This window comes from Mixophyes fleayi, chromosome 7, assembly GCF_038048845.1.
Source record: "Mixophyes fleayi isolate aMixFle1 chromosome 7, aMixFle1.hap1, whole genome shotgun sequence".
NCBI classification, from domain to species: domain Eukaryota; kingdom Metazoa; phylum Chordata; class Amphibia; order Anura; family Limnodynastidae; genus Mixophyes; species Mixophyes fleayi.
In genome coordinates this window covers 103,950,459-103,967,526 of record NC_134408.1, presented here as the reverse complement: position 1 = coordinate 103,967,526, position 17,068 = coordinate 103,950,459, and the positions used below count along the sequence as shown (strand labels likewise).

The 17,068-nt window shown below is 42.1% G+C and overlaps 1 protein-coding gene across 1 annotated transcript in view; it reads right to left on the bottom strand.

The window, feature by feature from the left end:
* Positions 1-3,141: 3,141 nt before the first annotated feature.
* SGO2 (shugoshin 2) overlaps positions 3,142-17,068 on the bottom strand; it is a 57,620-nt gene continuing 43,693 nt past the window's right edge. Inside the window, exons 8-9 of the mRNA XM_075180239.1 lie at positions 12,687-12,834; positions 3,142-4,192 (exon numbers count right to left, since the gene is read on the bottom strand). Of these exons, the coding sequence (XP_075036340.1) occupies positions 4,177-4,192; positions 12,687-12,834 (164 nt within the window). The 3' untranslated portion in view covers positions 3,142-4,176. The remainder of the gene's footprint in view (positions 4,193-12,686; positions 12,835-17,068) is intronic.

The window sequence follows — 17,068 nt, the reverse complement described above, 5'->3', positions numbered from 1 at the left end:
ATAAAAGTGACATGAAGAGAACTAACTAGCTTTGTCAGAAGATTTATATTTACTCATGAAAATATAAATCATGTGTTTCTATCCTATAGCCAGATCAAACGCTTTTTCATGTATAAATGTAGCCCACTAATAAATGAGCACAGCTCATTTCTATCTTGACATTGGCATGTCTGTCTTGATTACTGATCTCCTGGTTAACCAGCATCTTATCTCACTGATATCTGAAGGGACTTGATAAAGGAGAGGTGAAATTACCCTAACAATGACCAGCACCAAATCTCTCTGAAAGCAGCAGAAAGACACTTGAATCCATTCCATCCACTGCAGAGAAGTCAACAACCCGGAGAAGGTTCAAGATATAGCAAAGAATGACACTCTTGAATCTGTTCCGGGAGACCTAATTTCGCAGTTAACAACTGAGCCAAGGACTTTTCAAAGACTTATCATATCGTGGACCAGCGGTTTTTTCTCTTTCCAGTATTTCTCTCATCCTTATTTTTTCCAGGACAATCTATTTTTGCAATGGTGATCAGTTGATGGAGACTAGTTCAGGAAGGGATACTGAGGATGTGGGGATGAAAGAAAAATTGTTAACACAATCTTTCCAGCCTATTACACTATTCAATTCGGGGGTAAAGAATCCAATGACAGTGTGATAATACTAAGAGGTACAAATATCACAGAAAATGAAATGTTCTGAGATCGAGATCCTGCAATATAATCTTAAAAAGGTGAGTGTTAGGTATACTCTCAAAGGGTGGGCTGTTGAAGCTGAATAATTGGATGAAATCGTTTCAATTATTAAATAACGATTGCATTGGTTTTTCCATGCGATTGGTACGCTACAGTGTAAAAGGGTTAATTATGCAATCGCAAACACACTTACATTTTCTAAACAGTACAGATTTAATAAAGTTCACACTCACATCAGTTTATTAGTAAGATTTAAAGGTCATTGATACAAAGATAAATTTACATTAAGGGTATTTATACTTCAGGGCCTGAGAAATGTATGGCGTTTTTTTTTTATTATTCCTCATTTCACCCAAAAAAATCCAGTATCATCACACTGTGAACGCTAGTTATAAATAATGTCACTATTTCATACACCAAATAACCTGTACACAGGGGTCATAAAAACAGTTTATACAAGTCTAGAGGCAGGAGCCTGAGGAAAGGAAACCGGGCAGTTTGAAGAACAATGACCAGAGAAATTCACCAATGCCATATTGAGTACCTGAGAATGCAAGAACCTTTGACCTATGAATGAATACCATACAACTGTAACTGTATATCTCTGATAATACTAGTTTTATGACTATATAGTGTATAAATTGTTGAGCTCTGGTCCTCAGAGCGTTCTGATTGAAGCGTGAGTTGGTGCCAACTGTTGCATGCATAATGTATTCAGTTATACTTTCCTGTTTTCTGTTATACTTTCTTATGCATCATTATGGTTTGCTGTAATTCTGATATCTTTTGCTATTAAATCTCTTTCTGCGTTGGAACCACATTAATCACATTGGCCAATATTTATTGGTAGCGACAATACGGACATAACGGGGGATACAGTGCGGGTTCAGACTATAGAACACTGTAGTGGAAGGGGTATCACAAAAATTAAATAGCCTATTTATGTGAGCGTCATATACAGAGGAGATAAAACGGAGAAGGACTACCAATTAAAAATATAGAGATGGATTACCTGATGTTGTACCTCACAGCAACAGCAACAAACACAACCAAGCTGGAAATAAATAAGCTGTGATATAAGTTTAAGTTGTGTCCTGTGCCCAGGAAGCATAGGGTATTTCCTTGTTGTTTGCACTAACACCAAGCTTGTAAGAGAAGTTATATGCAGTGCTCCCCTCTAAAATCTGGTGTTATAAAAGTGTGACATATAAAGCAATACATTTGAATGTATTTTTGTGCAGACAGTATACCTCGTGGTAATAGAGTTGCACTGTGTTTTGTAGTAAACTACAAAGAGTTTGCTACAAAACTCATGTTACTTGTGTGCTGTGACAGGATGGACCACCTATACCACCCTGTCTGTCGCGCTGCTGGGGACCGGTTGGGCTTGCCTTGCCACCGTCCCCTTTCTTTATCCCAAATACGCCCCTCCTGTTGCAGTAGGAGCTGCTGCCACCATTAGACTCCCTAGCGGCATCCTCAACCGCGTCCTTTTGCTGCTAGTGTACCACCTTGTTGATACACCTTGGCTAGTACCCCTGACCTCTTGCCTTCAGATCAGGGTTGCTGTGGATGGTACCCTTGGCCTATCACACTGGCCAGAGCTGCAGGTAGCGGGGCAAAGCGTTGTTACTGGAAAGCTGGGTCCCAACTTCCTAACAGCCGGAGGACAGATTAGATTAGATTTGGTCTAATCAGCAGGTCACAGGAATTAGGCGTTAAAGCAAGTTCCTTAAGCAGTGATGTTTATTATATCAGGAAGTCCTAAAAAGGACAGTTACAGCCACTAGTTGAAAGTACTAGCGACATCCAGAAAGGTACAGATGGAATGATACATTTCAGTGCAAAACAGTGCTCTTTTTATACACATTCTGACACACGTCAGCAGGGGGTAAGTCACCCCCCCCTGTCCTGAGATGTCTCTGCCATATCGGAGTTATTTTTAGTATCAAGATGCAATATGTTCCCCAAAACATGGATTTAAATGCAATGCAGTTAACACTAATCTGTTATATGCTAAAATGAGCTGGTTGCTTTATTCGGACAGGATCTGAGATGCACAATGAAAAGCTACACAGGCAGAGAGGCAGCGGCCCCCTGCTGTGTATACAGGTTAAACAGACCTGTTGGCCACCGAGATGAAAAGGTCTAATTAACACGAGGGAGTTTCTTTAGAAAAGTTATAGAAATCCAATGATGATATTCTGTTTCAGAAGTTACAAATCAATACCTCAGAAATTAATGCATTTCCTATACAGAAATATAACACAATATAATAAAATAAGTACATTTCTAATACACAGTATCAAGAATCAGTGCATTTTCAACTATATATATTGGCACACTGTGTTAATAATTTAAATATATTATTGCAATAAGTTATTTATAAGTGATCCAGCCACAGGGGCTAAAAAGGTTAGAAAAAACACAACAAAATAAGCATTATATATTGAATGATCCATCTTTATTTAGAAAATGTACAAGACAAAACGTTAGCTTGTGCTAAAGATAGAGGAACATCAGTCTTATGTTTTACTACAGCAAACTATGCTACAACTCCCCCCCATCCCAAATAGAAAAGAAAGAGATCACAAGACCTCCATAATAATAATAAAAAAAGATTACACAAGTCAGACAAGATGATACATATCATCTGTGTATACATGTGCAAAAACCAGTTGAGCAGACTGCTATAAAAATGTTAAATAGTATATGTACATACTGTACAACATCTACACAATGTCAAAAATACCAAGGGGGCCACAAATATTACTCCAAACACTAATAATATCAAAAAGGTCCCAAATAAGCACTTATGGTCATAAGGCCGCAGTGCTCAGTTTTTAAATCAGTGTGGTGCCATATGGAATATTTAGTTATTTTGGCACATAGAGGAGGGGTGATTGCAGCGCACATACCATATGGTATCTTATTACAATGCAGACTTGTCCTCCAAGCATGCTACCTAGCGCAAAGCATCTGAGAGGAGGCAAATCTGGAGGAAAGAGTGGAAATGTGCCGCTCTTTCCTCGGGATATGCCTTAGTACACATACTACTAGAAATCTAAAAATACTGGGCACTTATTTTGAAATCACAGCAACACGGATAATGTGTTGGGCTTTTACATTTCTTACAAGATCAACTTGGTTATCTCCACATGACCACAAGTCAATAGTACAGACTAAAAAGATTATGGTTATATCCCCAAATGATCTGGCCTATTTACAGATTAAAGTCATCAGAACCAGGAAACAAGTCAGATTCTATGTACACAATTTTCATATTAAATGTTTTAAATGAACAACTTCTCTTTATCCATATACTTATGTAACCAGTGAAAACAATGAAAGTTGCATATATCATTCATTCACACTTTACAAATCTACACAATAAATGTTAATTTTCTTATACAATTCCAGTTTTTTTATTGTTTAGATCCGAATGATTTCTGCTCCCCTTTTAAAACAGGCGGGTTTAGGAAGTCAGCGTCTCAATTTCCTGTAACAAAAAAAAGTAAAAAAAAAAAAAAAGATAGATATCAGTTTCTTGTAGTTTAAAATACACGTGACAAATTTATGTAGAAATTCATGTAAAAAATAACGTTATATTTGTGATGCAGTGATGTCACGTAGTCACATGACTCATTTTACAGTGTTCTATAATGGAATGTGAAATTGTTAAAGCGGAAGGTTTTGTTTCAAGTTTAAATGTGTATTTTAAGGAATAAGGTAATAACTGTGCTAGTTGAATATCACCATTTGATTTTCAATGATCCAGTCTCTGGAGCTTGATAAATTCTCCAGGAGCTAGGTCTGGAGAGTACAACAGATTTATTTGTACCAAAATGTAATAAAAATTGATTGGAAGATTAATGGAGGCAACAGGGAGAAATTCCTTCAATACAGCACAATATTAGGAATGTATAACATTTTTAGTAATGACTTTAGAAATATTGGGATACACAGTTTAAAAAGTCTAACCAAAAACTAGTTTATTAATAAAAGCAGTTTTCATTCAAAAGACCAGCATTTCATTCATGGCATTATTACATGTACACTTAAAAAGTGAAGTGTTTTTACATGTCTTTTAATGTATAATTTATTATGTCAAAAATTGAAACCCAGTCGAAAACACACAATATGGGGCTAATTTTTGAGTAGGGCCTGTTTGCAAACATAAAATATCCTTTTTTTTTCAATTGCAAAATGTGTAAGTCTACGTACATATTACAGTATTTGCGTATCTGTGAGTTGTGTATTTGTCAGTAAAGGCAGAACTGGGGAGGAAAGGCGGCATATTTATCTGCGCTCTACTCAAGAGTTAGAAACTGTGACAGAATTGCCTGTCAGTAAGTATATCCGACGTGGGTGCTCTGCCTCAGGAGTAAAAGTCTGTGCTGACAATGATGAAAAATTGTTTTAAATAGGTAAACGTGAGCTCCCAGCCTAGGCTGGTAGAAGTAGTGGCGGGGTACCAAACAGCACGTGGTCCACCTGCTAAAGATGCTACCGCACTTGGTTATGACAGGTTTTTTTTTTTTAAAGATTTTTTTACAGTGAGTGTTTTTATTTAATAGCATTTTTTTTTTTTGTTTGCTGGTTCACTACAGCTCCCAGCGGGTTTTGGCTGCTAGAGCATGCTGGTGCTTGTAGTTCTCCAAATGTCAGCATGCATGCTCTTACAGCCATGGGTATGCTGGTAATTACAGTTCTAGAAGTACCAGGAAATACAAGCAGTTAAGGGCTGCCGGGACTTGCTGGGAGCAGTAGTGCATCAGGAAAAAATGCTTATATCTATCTTAACTATTTTATCACATCAACACTACTGTTAACAACTCTAGTGCCTGAGCAGAGGTTCTGTTTTAGAGGAGGTAGTCAACTGCATGTTGTTGTTTTTTTGCAGGCCTGATTCCCCTAGGGAATTCAGGTCCTTGCAACATGTTACGGCTGGTTGCAATTGTGACAGCCTAGTGCTGGTAGCGGCTTTTGTTCCCCCCTTACCCACCTGAAACAGTCGCTACCACCCTAGGTTATGAACGTTTTGTGTTTTCTTCTTCTCATTTTTGTCAGACCTATCAATTAGTGTGGGGGAGTGCAAAACTGTGGGAACATAGAGTCAGTGTGAAGTTACTATGTGTTTTTATCATATAATTCAAAGGATACATACATTTACTGCGAAGCATGTTACCATAGCAGATCATACAGAGTAATGACCTGTTTATTCTGCTCTGCAATGACCAGCATACGACACAGTAAAAGATCAGCTCATTATAACCTCCATTAATTAGTAGGCAGATCTCCCCAACATATATTGTTTTCCTATTTGTGCTGTCTTTCAGGGGCTTTTGAGTCATGGTTATCATGACTTATTTGTTGTCTCTAATGCAGCTCATGAGGGCAAAACCAAGTTTGTTATACCCTTCTCCCACGTGTTCTTATTGGGTGCACAAAGCTGACATTATCGGAACACGAATGTGTAATAGCTATGATCATGCATACTCTGCCAGGTGCAGAGTATCAAATCTAGTGGTCAGATTGCTGGGCACATTAGTAAACTGCTGTCCAGTATTTGTTAAGCCATGGGAGATAAAAAAAAAAAAAAAAAAAAAAAAAAAAAAAGCTTTTCACTGTGAAGTGAGGCATCAAAAAATGGGATTTTTATACTTACGTAAAGTCCGTTTCTCTTAATCCATTGGGGGACACCGGGACGTTGGGGTATAGAGTAGGGATAGGCGAACACTGGCACTTTAACTTTCAGTTAAACAAAAGCTCCGGCTCCTCCCCCTCTATACCCCTCCTCCTGCTAGAGCCCAGTCTATGTTTAACCAAGCCCACAGAAAGGGAGATAGAGAGAAACCAAAGAAAAGAGAATAAACTTACAACACATCATTCTCTTAACAACCAGACAACATGTCAAACAGAAGGAGAAACCAGAACATTAAGGGTGGGCGCCCGGTGCCCGCCAATGGATTAAAAGAAACGGATTTTACGTAAGTATAAAAATCCCATTTTCTCTAACAACCTTGGGGGACACCGGGACCTTGGGGACATCCCAAAGCTGTCTCACGAGAGGGAACGCTCAGAAGAAACGGCCCGAAGCACCTTTCTCCCATAACTTGCATCCCTAGATGCAAACACACATTAAATCTGTAAAACTTTGTGTGTACAGAAGACCACGTGGCCGCTTTACACAACTGTTCACTGGAGGCACCATGGCGGGCCGCCAAGGAAGCACTCACAGATCTTGTAGAATGCGCCTGTAGATTATCTGGGACAGGCTCCCCAGCCACACTGTAAGCCTGACGGATAACAGCCGTAATCCACCTAGCAATGGTCACTTTAGAAGCTGGCCAGCCTCTGTTGTGAGCATCATAAAGAATCAAAAGATCCTCAGTTTTGCGTAATTTCTGTGATCTTTTAACATAAATTCGCAAGGCACGAACAACATCAAGATAACGAATAGACTCATCGTTATCGGAAGATGAGGAATCAGGTAAAGCTGGAATAACAATGTCCTGATTCAAATGAAACTTAGATACAACTTTAGGGAGGAAGGAGGGCTTGGTTCGAAGAACTGCCCTATCCTCATGAAAAACTAGCAGAGGAGGCTTGCAAGACAAAGCAGCAAGCGCTGAAACTCTGCGTGCTGTAGAAATGGCCAAAAGAAAACCCGTTTTCAAAGTTAGAAATTTGAAATCCACCGTATTCAAAGGTTCAAACGGTGGATGCTGTAAAGCCCTAAACACCAAATTCAAATCCCATGGCGGAACCGGAGGAATATAAGGAGGTTGAACATGGAGAACACCTTGAATGAAAGTTTGCACATCAGGTATGACAGCAAGTTTTCTTTGAAAGAAGATTGAAAGAGCTGACACCTGACCCTTTAAGAGAACTAAGACGCAAACCTGCATCCAAGCCATCCTGCAAGAACCTCCGTAACCTGGCCAGACGAAAAGAAGACGTAGGATATCCCTTCTTTTCGCACCAACCAGTATATGTCCTCCAGACTCGATGATATATTTTGTCCGAAGCCGGTTTTCGAGCACGGAGCATGGTCTGCACCACCCGATTCGAAAACCCTTCGCTCTTAGGATCGAATCAACAGCCACGCCGTTAAAGCCAGACGTTGCAAACCTAGATGACGAAAGGGACCCTGGGTTAGCAGGTCTGGGCGTATTGGCAACCGCCACGACCGACCTCCGGCCATGAAGAGTACGTCGGTGCACCAAGCCCTGCGCGGCCAATACGGCGCCACTAGAAGCACTGGAACACCCTCTCTTTTCACCTTTTTCAATACTCGTGGAAGCATGGCTATCGGAGGAAAAAGGTACACTAAGCGGTACCTCCAAGGGACGGACATAGCATCTACTGCGACTGCCCCGGGATCTCTTGCGCAGGAACAGTAGCGGGGAACCTTGTGATTTAACCAAGATGCCATCATGTCGACATCTGGCTGACCCCATTTCACCACCAACTGTTGAAACCCCTCCGGATGGAGAGACCATTCTCCCTGATGCAGAGTCTGCCTGCTTAGGAAGTCTGCTTCCCAATTTTCTATTCGGGGAATGAAGATGGCCACGAGTGCCGAAACGTGAGCTTCGGCCCAAAGAAATATCCTGTGAGTCTCCCTCATGGCCAAGGGACTCTTGGTGCCGCCTTGATGGTTGAGATATACCACTGCTGTGACATTGTCCGATTGAATCTTCACTGTCTTTCCCTGCAGCAAGTGTTGCGCACTCCTTAGAGCATGAAACACTGCGCGCAGTTCTAAGACATTTGAAGTTTGGATTCCTTCCAAAGCCCCTGAAACCGAGCATGAAGACAGACAGCACCCCAACCTCGAAGGCTAGCATCTGTTGTTATCAGAATCCAATTACAAATTGAGAACAAGCGACCCCTGGTGAGATTCTGCCTGTGTAACCACCAAATCAGCGACTGACGTGTCTGCGGAGACAGGCGAAATACCTGACTCGCCAGATTCCGATGGGATTTGTTCCATTGCAACAGGAGATTCAATTGAAACTGTCGTGCATGGAACTGAGCAAACTGGATCGATTCGAAAGACGATACAATCTTGCCCAGAAGTCTCATTGCAAAATGAATGGAATGTCTCCTTGCCACCAACATGGATTTCACCATCCTCTGCAAGGCTAGGATCTTGTCCTGAGGAAAGAATAACAGTCTCAGACGGGTATCGAATAAGAGACCCAGAAACACTATCCGCTGGGATGGGATCAACTTGGATTTTTTGAAGTTGATAAACCAACCATGCGACTCCAGGGTCTGGATTACTACCTGAATATGCAACAGAAGCTTCTCTGAAGAATCTGCCTTTAAAAGTAGATCGTCCAGGTAAGGGATGATTGTAATTCCCTTGGCCCTTAGCAGAGCAGCCATAGCCGCCATGATCTTGGTGAAGATACGTGGAGCTGTGGCGAGACCGAACGGAAGAGCCTGAAATTGGAAGTGCTCTGACCGGACTGCAACCTCAACAGGGACTGATGACCCTTCCAAATAGGCACATGGAGATATGCATCCTTGATGTCTAGAGCCACCATAAATTCTCCCTGTTCCATGCCGAGAATGACCGAGCGTAAAGACTCCATCTTGAAGCTAGGCACTCTGACCTGTGTCTTCAAATGCTTTAGACTGAGAATCGGTCTGAAGGAGCCATCTGTTTTTGTCACAAGAAAAAGATTGGAATAAAACCCCAAACCTCTTTGAGAATGAGGAACCGGAATAATCACTCCGGACGAAAGAAGGGATTGAATCGCTTCTGCTAAAGCCAATCGTTTTCTCGGACAAGAAGGAAGCCCTGTGGAAAAGAATCGTCTGGGAGGAAGACCGAGCAGATCGATCTTGTAACCGTGGTTCACCGCTCCCCTAATCCAGACATCGGTAGTGGACTGACACCACCGATCCCTGAACTGCAGAAGACGGGCTCCTACCACCGACAGCAGAGTAGCAAAAAGCCCGTCATGCAGACTGTTTGTCTGCAGGCTTCGCAGCTGGACGTCGAGCAGACAAGCCTGACGTCCCCGCTGCAAACCACCTCTAGGGGCGGATGATTGACCTCTAGAAGATTGGCCTGAGTAATATTGTCCCCAAAATTTTCCTGCGGAACGAAAGGCCCGAAATCTGGACATCCTCTGCTTGGGAGCACTGACAGGGAGGAAAGTACTCTTACCTCCTATTGCTTGACTAATAATGGAGTCAAGCTGCGGTCCAAACAAAACACCTCCAGAAAAAGGAATGGACTCAAGAGCCTTTTTAGACTCTACATCAGCCTCCCAGGACTTAAGCCAGAGAGTCCAAACGCGCTGAAACTGCTGAGGCAGAAATGCGCACTCCAATCAGTCCCGCTTCCATAGCAGCCTCTCCTAAATAATCTGTTGCTCTCTGAATCTGCTCCACTAAAGGAAGCAGTTCAGAGGACGGCGTGCCTGCCAACAAACCTTAAGACAGTTGTTCTGACCAGCGCTCAACAGCTTTGTTAACACGCGCTGATGCCAACGCAGGCCTCAAAGAAGCATCCGCTGCCACAAAAATGGACTTAAGAACGGTCTCGTCCTTCCAGTCTGTACCATCCTTCAGAGTGGCCTGGTTAAGAAGAGGAATAGTAGTTACCTTTGCTAACCTTGCCACAGCCGCATCCACCCAAGGAAGCGTCTCCCATTTAGCGAGAACTTCAGGGGGAAAGGGATAACACGACTGCAGTCGCTTAGACACCTGGAACTTCCTGTCTGGGGAAGTGCGAGGTTCTGACAGCAAATCTTCCAATTGGGAACAGGTCGGGAAAGAAAACAACTTTTTCTTGCGCTTTACAAAAAGAGAGTATTCAGAAGCATCAGGTACTTGTTCCTCAGGAATATCAAGTACCTGACGCACAGCCTGAATTAACTCCTCCACACTCTGACGATCAGTATTAACCTCCTCCACCAGAGAAGTAGCATCTATGTCAGAATCCAGCGGAAATTCACCCTCTTCCTGGGAACCACAATCAGAATCAGACTCATGGCCCAGAAGAGGTGCCGCCACCCTCTTCCGCTTACCTGAGGAAGACGGTGTGGCCGATTTCATCATCCTCTCTAAGGAGGAAGAAAACGCCACCAAACCTTGTATCGAGGATGCAAGACCCTGTACCCAGGTTGGTTCTACAGACTCCACCAGAGCAGAAACAGGCAAAACCTGAGCTGAGGAAGCTGAATCAGAGGATTGAGCAGCTTGAGACTGTATCCTCTGAGCAAGTAGTTTCACCGTATTAAAAAGAGACCGAGCCCAGGCAGGCTCCTCCGTGCTTGAACAGGCGGCAGCTGTTTCAACAGGAGTGGTCTCCGCGGGCCGACAGGTAACGCACAGAGCCTGCGCGCCTGGCTGCCCAGACGGTAACTTAACGTGACATACAGCACAGGTGAAACTTAGCATAGTAACACCAGCCCTACCACGCGTAGATTTTTCCCTCTCTGACATGTTAACAGATGGGACAAATACAGTACAGTGAAATACACACAATACAGATAACAAGCAGCACACAAACTACAAAAGAAAGTAAGCCTGCGATACAGCCAAAAGCTCCCCAATTTATAAAAAATACAACCGTTTTTCAAACCACCCCCAACCCTTTACCTTACAGTATACAGGACAGAAAAAGGGGAGAAGCTGGAGCTTTTAAAATGGCTGTCTATTCTGGTGTCTGTACACGAGGAGTGAAAGACCACGACGGGGGAAGTGCACAAGAGGAAACCACTCCCCCCAGGGCCCAGCTCTGGATTGGCAAACGTCCAAGTAAGACACCTCCTCAATCAATCCAGAGCCTAGCAGGGCTCACTGAGTTAGTGACCCTAGCCTGACCCTGTTCCCTGAGCTAAAAATAGAAACTTTTCCTTAAACAAACAAAATGACTGCTTTTAGTAAAAAACAGCCAGCTCAGGGAACCACTGCGATTTCTACCTCCCCCCCTCTCAGCACTATGCTGAGAGAGGGTTTCACTTACCTGCTGCCAACCCTCCAGACGCAGTGGGTGCAGGAAGCCTTGCTATCTGCACAGGAGGACGGACACAGCCTGCGGCGACTATGCCCGGCTCCTTAGAGGGCTAAAAAACAGAAGAGGGAGCAGGCACCTCCGCTCGCCCCCCCCCACCCCCGCCCGCAGACAACGCACAGCCGTCCTTGGTGTGCGCTACTTATAGAGGCTCCCCCGCTGATAAATCAATCACTCCCTGACAGCAGCAGCCGCAGGAAAATTGCCAAGACAGAGCCCGAAGAGAGAAAGGGGAAGCATGCTTACCCCGACTCCTCTCATAACAGCGGGCAGCGGGACCCCTGACTGATAGCCGGCTACGCAGCTCAGAGAGCCGCCGGCTGTCAGACCCACGGAGACAAAGTCTCCGCTAACATAAAGAAAAATTTCAAATAAATCAAAATTGCCTGTTAAGCAGCCCCGTGCACAGCCCGTTCGCCGGACACTTAAACTCGACTGGGCTCTAGCAGGAGGAGGGGTATAGAGGGGGAGGAGCCGGAGCTTTTGTTTAACTGAAAGTTAAAGTGCCAATGTTCGCCTGTCCTACTCTATACCCCAAAGTCCCGGTGTCCCCCAAGGATGTTAGAGAAATATGTCTGTTTGCTAACAGCAGCATATGCATGGAAACTCAAATTGCTGACTGCATTTGTTAGTGTTTAGGTGGTTGCCAGGGACAACGATATTATGCGAGTCAGCCAGAGTAAATCCACTGTGTCACAATGATCGACAGCCCCAACACCATTGTCTGAAATGGAATAACACTGGGATTATCAATCAGCATGGCATAGTTGTTGAAACTCAAAAGAGGGGCAGAACTTGATTCAAATAAACTGGCTTATCCAGAACAACACAAATGGCTTTTTTTTTTTCAAGTGGTCGATGTTTATTTCATTCAACATTCCATAAAAGAACTTAGTAAATGGCCTTAAAGTTGTAAATAAACACAAACGTCAGTCAAATCATCAGGACTTACTTTGCCAAACTAGGCTCCTTGTAGTTGACTGGATTGCGTCTTCTCCTACAATTAGCTTTTGAGTCATCATCCTCTTCTGAGCAAGACTTTGGAGACTGTTTAGTTGAGCCAAATACTTTGTTTGTCAAATCCTGAAAAGGTTTAATAGCTGTGGAATCAAACGAAAAACACATGATGGTTACTTATTTATGAAATAAAAATCTGAACTGTTATGTTGCTCTTCTCATTGATATAAAAAGTAATGACAGGTGACAGCATGTGGATAATTTAAAGTGGATGTCCACACAAATATTTTTTTTAAAAATTGTAGGCAGTACGAAAAGTGTGACATTCTATTGCTTTTTTCCGCCACCATATTTTCAACAGAAAAAAAGAATATTTCCCAGGCGCAAAAGGTAGAGTGTATATCAGTATCAAACCAAATAGGAATAATGAATATTTATTCACAACATAAGCTTATGTCACTTTAAAACCATACAATTTGGTCCGGACCATTAGGCAAATATCCAACTTAAATGTACCAAACAATAAGCAAGAGATCAACAGATTCTCAGGGTAAATCAAATAGTCTCATAGTGGTGAAATACTAGACATAGTCTTAGATAAAATAGTCTGTATTGTCTCCCCAAGCAAGTGCTAATAGGAAGCTAACGGGAGATACCTGTAACTTTTGGGTACCCTCATTTCGCAAGTAGATGTAAATATTAAATATTAGCCATTTTCAACAGCAGCAAATCACAGCTCACCTCTCTCATTCTGCATCAGAGCTATCCTGCTACTGGGGCTTGATATACAGAGACCACTGTATGACTGCTATCGAGAGGCAGGCAGGGCTCCGGTAACCTATCAGTTTTACAAAGGCATCTGTGTATTTAGGCAAACTGAACATAGCATTTTGGTACATTATACTGGGGTGTGCAATAAGTTACAATTTTCCTGTAAATGTCCAATATATCTGCCTAGGACTTAACACACACAGATCCCTCTCCTTTATATGCTGTTCCCATTCAAGTAAACCTCTTTACCACTACAGTGTTCTCCCCAGAAATTGTTGCCAACCGAGGGGCATCAAGAAGTATCGGTGTGGGGGCATCGTAATAATTAAATGTTGATATCCTGACCTTATATTGATTTAACCTTGAGATTAACCTTTTCTATATTAATTATTCTATTCTTCTTAGAGGCCCAATTGTTTACAGCTGTTTCATAATCAAAGTCTGTAGGATCTAGTCCCTCTAGTGAAATCAGCATCAGATTAGTGTGCTCTGCTTCATGTGATTTCTTAAACAGATTTTAATTAATTTTAGAGTAGAAAATCCTTTCACATTCATCTGTGCCACCTAGGTATGGTCAGTTCAATAGAAGCTAATTTTGCTAAATTTGTAAAAGATTGTTTGAGCTCAGTTGTTGTTGAAAATGTGTGCTCTATTTGTTTTGAATCTAGATTCTAATGAAGCCTCATTTTATTATTAATTTTTATTTATAGGGCGCCACAAAGTATCCGTAGCGCCGTACAAGGACAAACAATGGCACAGTACAGGGTGAAAACAGCACAGTACAAGTAACAGTAAGCACTATAACTCTGGGAGCTCAAAGCACAGCTAGAAACAGAAGGTGGTGGATAGTCAGTACAGACTGGTAACTTGAGCCCAAAAGGGTGGGCGCAGATGACAGGTTAAGAGCCATTGAGAGGAACAGAGAGAAGCAAGAGGAGTCAGAGGGCAGAAGGTCAGAGAGGAGGGGAGCTAAGTAGCTGGAGAGCGAAGTTAAAAGTGATGGAAACAGGAGGTAGGAGAGCCCTGCGTACAATCTGAATTTTGATCATGATTGTCCGTATTGAAAACTCTAGAAAGTTAGGATTATGATTGGCAAGAAATCTTGCCTCTAGGTGGTTACTAACTATGTCTATGTATTTACCATAGATATTCATATTAAAAACAGCAGCATTAGAATCAGAACAATGTAATTGAAAGTTTGACCATTCACCAGCAAGATGTAGTTTTTTTTAAATGAGTAGGAGGCGTGTGTTTTCAATTTCATAATGCATAGTTTTGTAGATTCTAAGATAGGGTCTATTTCTGTTAAATTGACATCTTGCCTTTGCCAAACCTTAGACAATTTAGACAAATGAGGCAGCACATCTGTGAGGCGATGAAATTGTATGTTCTCATTTGCTTAAACTTTCAGCTGTGATGTCATTTCGTTCAGTGGCCCCTGTCTTTCCAGTGCAGCAATGACACTCACCAAGCATTCTCTTAAAGACTATACTGCAAAGTTGACAGCCACCTAGTGTCACTAGCCATTTAATCTAAGTATTGTTCAGTATATTTTGGATTTCAGTTAAACCAGCCATTCTAACTGGGGAATTTTGAAAAAGGAACACTTGTCTTAAGATATCAGTAAATTTTTACTAAATAAGGCACTTCAGCAATTGCTGTGGCACTAACAAGAGCTAGGCGAGGGTTTATACAGTTACAGTTTACCATGACTCTGCATCTAGCTGCTCCATCAGAGCCTAGACCCACTAAGTTAGATTTCTTTCGATCCCTATATTGGAAAATTTTTCAATTATTTTGTTAGTTATAGTTTCAGCTTTGCCATCAATGATTCTATATGTTATGTACAACATTAATCTCTTTTTAAGTTGCCAAATGTATTTAATGTATATAATAAGCCGCTTCAAAACTGAAATGTCTGTCGTTTCATCACACAGAACACTGAAGTCATTTGCTGAATGGAAATGTTTAAGTATTTCACATCTTATTTGTGAAGCGAAGATGTTAAGGAACTCTTGCATTATTCTTTCTGAAGTGTAATTTGCATTCTTTCCAATATCAAGATGCTTTAAGTATGTACAACCAATAGCCTTGCAGTTCATATGAGGAAGAGAGGACGACGAAGGAAGAGTATGAATTGAAGAGGATGGAAGATTAGAGGAGGAACTGAAGAAGACGGAGAACTAGAGAAGAGTGGAAGATTAAGGATAAAGCAAGGAGGTGAATGGAGGAAGGAGAAGAGAGGATGAAGTAGGAGAAGAAAGAGGAAGTGGAAGGTGAGCACCTTCAATTGAGCAGATGGTGGGGTCTATGGACTGATCCACTGTTGTGGAGAGAAGTAGTCTATGACATGTGGTTGAAGCAAAACTAAAAGGTGGCTGGATTCAGATACCTCAGCCAGGTGAGAAGCTGTGTAGTTATGTAAACCACTGTTGGGCAAATGTTCTGTGTGTCACTCAATGGTGGAAGAGTGGAGGAAACTCGTGTAAAGTACAGCCTTAGCATAGTCTGCAGAGCAGAGGCTATGCATGTGACTATGCACTGGTCCCCACAATATGTGGTGATCACTTGGCTGCTCACTTTTGTCACATGCGGACAGCTCCCAGGAAAGAATAATTTGGCTGGGGTAGCTATAAGACACACCACAGTCAGTCAAGCTGCTTAGATGTGAGAGCAGTTTTCGTGAGGTGCAAGCTGAAGTCAAAGGATTGTAGACGGTAGAATAGCGATGGAGGAAGCAAAAGTCAAGGGATTGGAGAAAATAGAAAAGAGGGGAACAAAACGGAGGTCGAAGGATTGGAGAATTCTGACCTTTTCACTGAAGGGCTGATTGCAGACTAAGGACCGCTGCGCAGTGGTCCAGATGAGGTGACTAGCTAGACTGCTGTTCTTAGCAAAGTGCAGATTACAGAAATTGACAGAAGGTGGTTGTAGCTGCCATTGTGAACTGTTTTCCGACAGCTATTATCTGGAACTAGTGTTGTGAATTCTCACAACTGTATTGTATGGCAATCACTAGGGCGCCCTCTGCTTTGTATATCGGTCACCAGGACATTCTCTGCGTTGTATATCGGACACTAGGGCATTCTCTGCATTGTATGTCAGACACTAGGATGCTAGCTGTATTACTCTCTAGTGGCTGGCAATACCCCCTCTTTGTCAGCGTAGACACACTGTTATGGGCGAATAGAGAGATTCCCAGGCGCTACTGTGTAAAAGATATAAAGATATTATCAAATCGGCTTACCAGCCTGATTTAATTGCAAAAAATATAGGGTAGCCAGCAGAGATGGTGTGCTGGCACACATAAAATCAATAATAATGTAGTCAAAACATAAACTTATAATACACTGATGAAATGATATAAGACAGACCTGTGATATTGACAGGTGAGAGATGATATACAATGATAGCTCAATGATAAAGATAAACGTTACTTCATAAACCAGATGTGTGTCATCAAATAGTCCAAATGAATCCAAAACTGTGTGTTAATAAGTCCAATAGTCCTAATAGTTAATGGAGAGAGAACTTAAACCACGGGGGTCCAATGCAATAGTTACCCCTGGAATAATTGCATTGAAGGTGCAGATAAGTAAATCACTA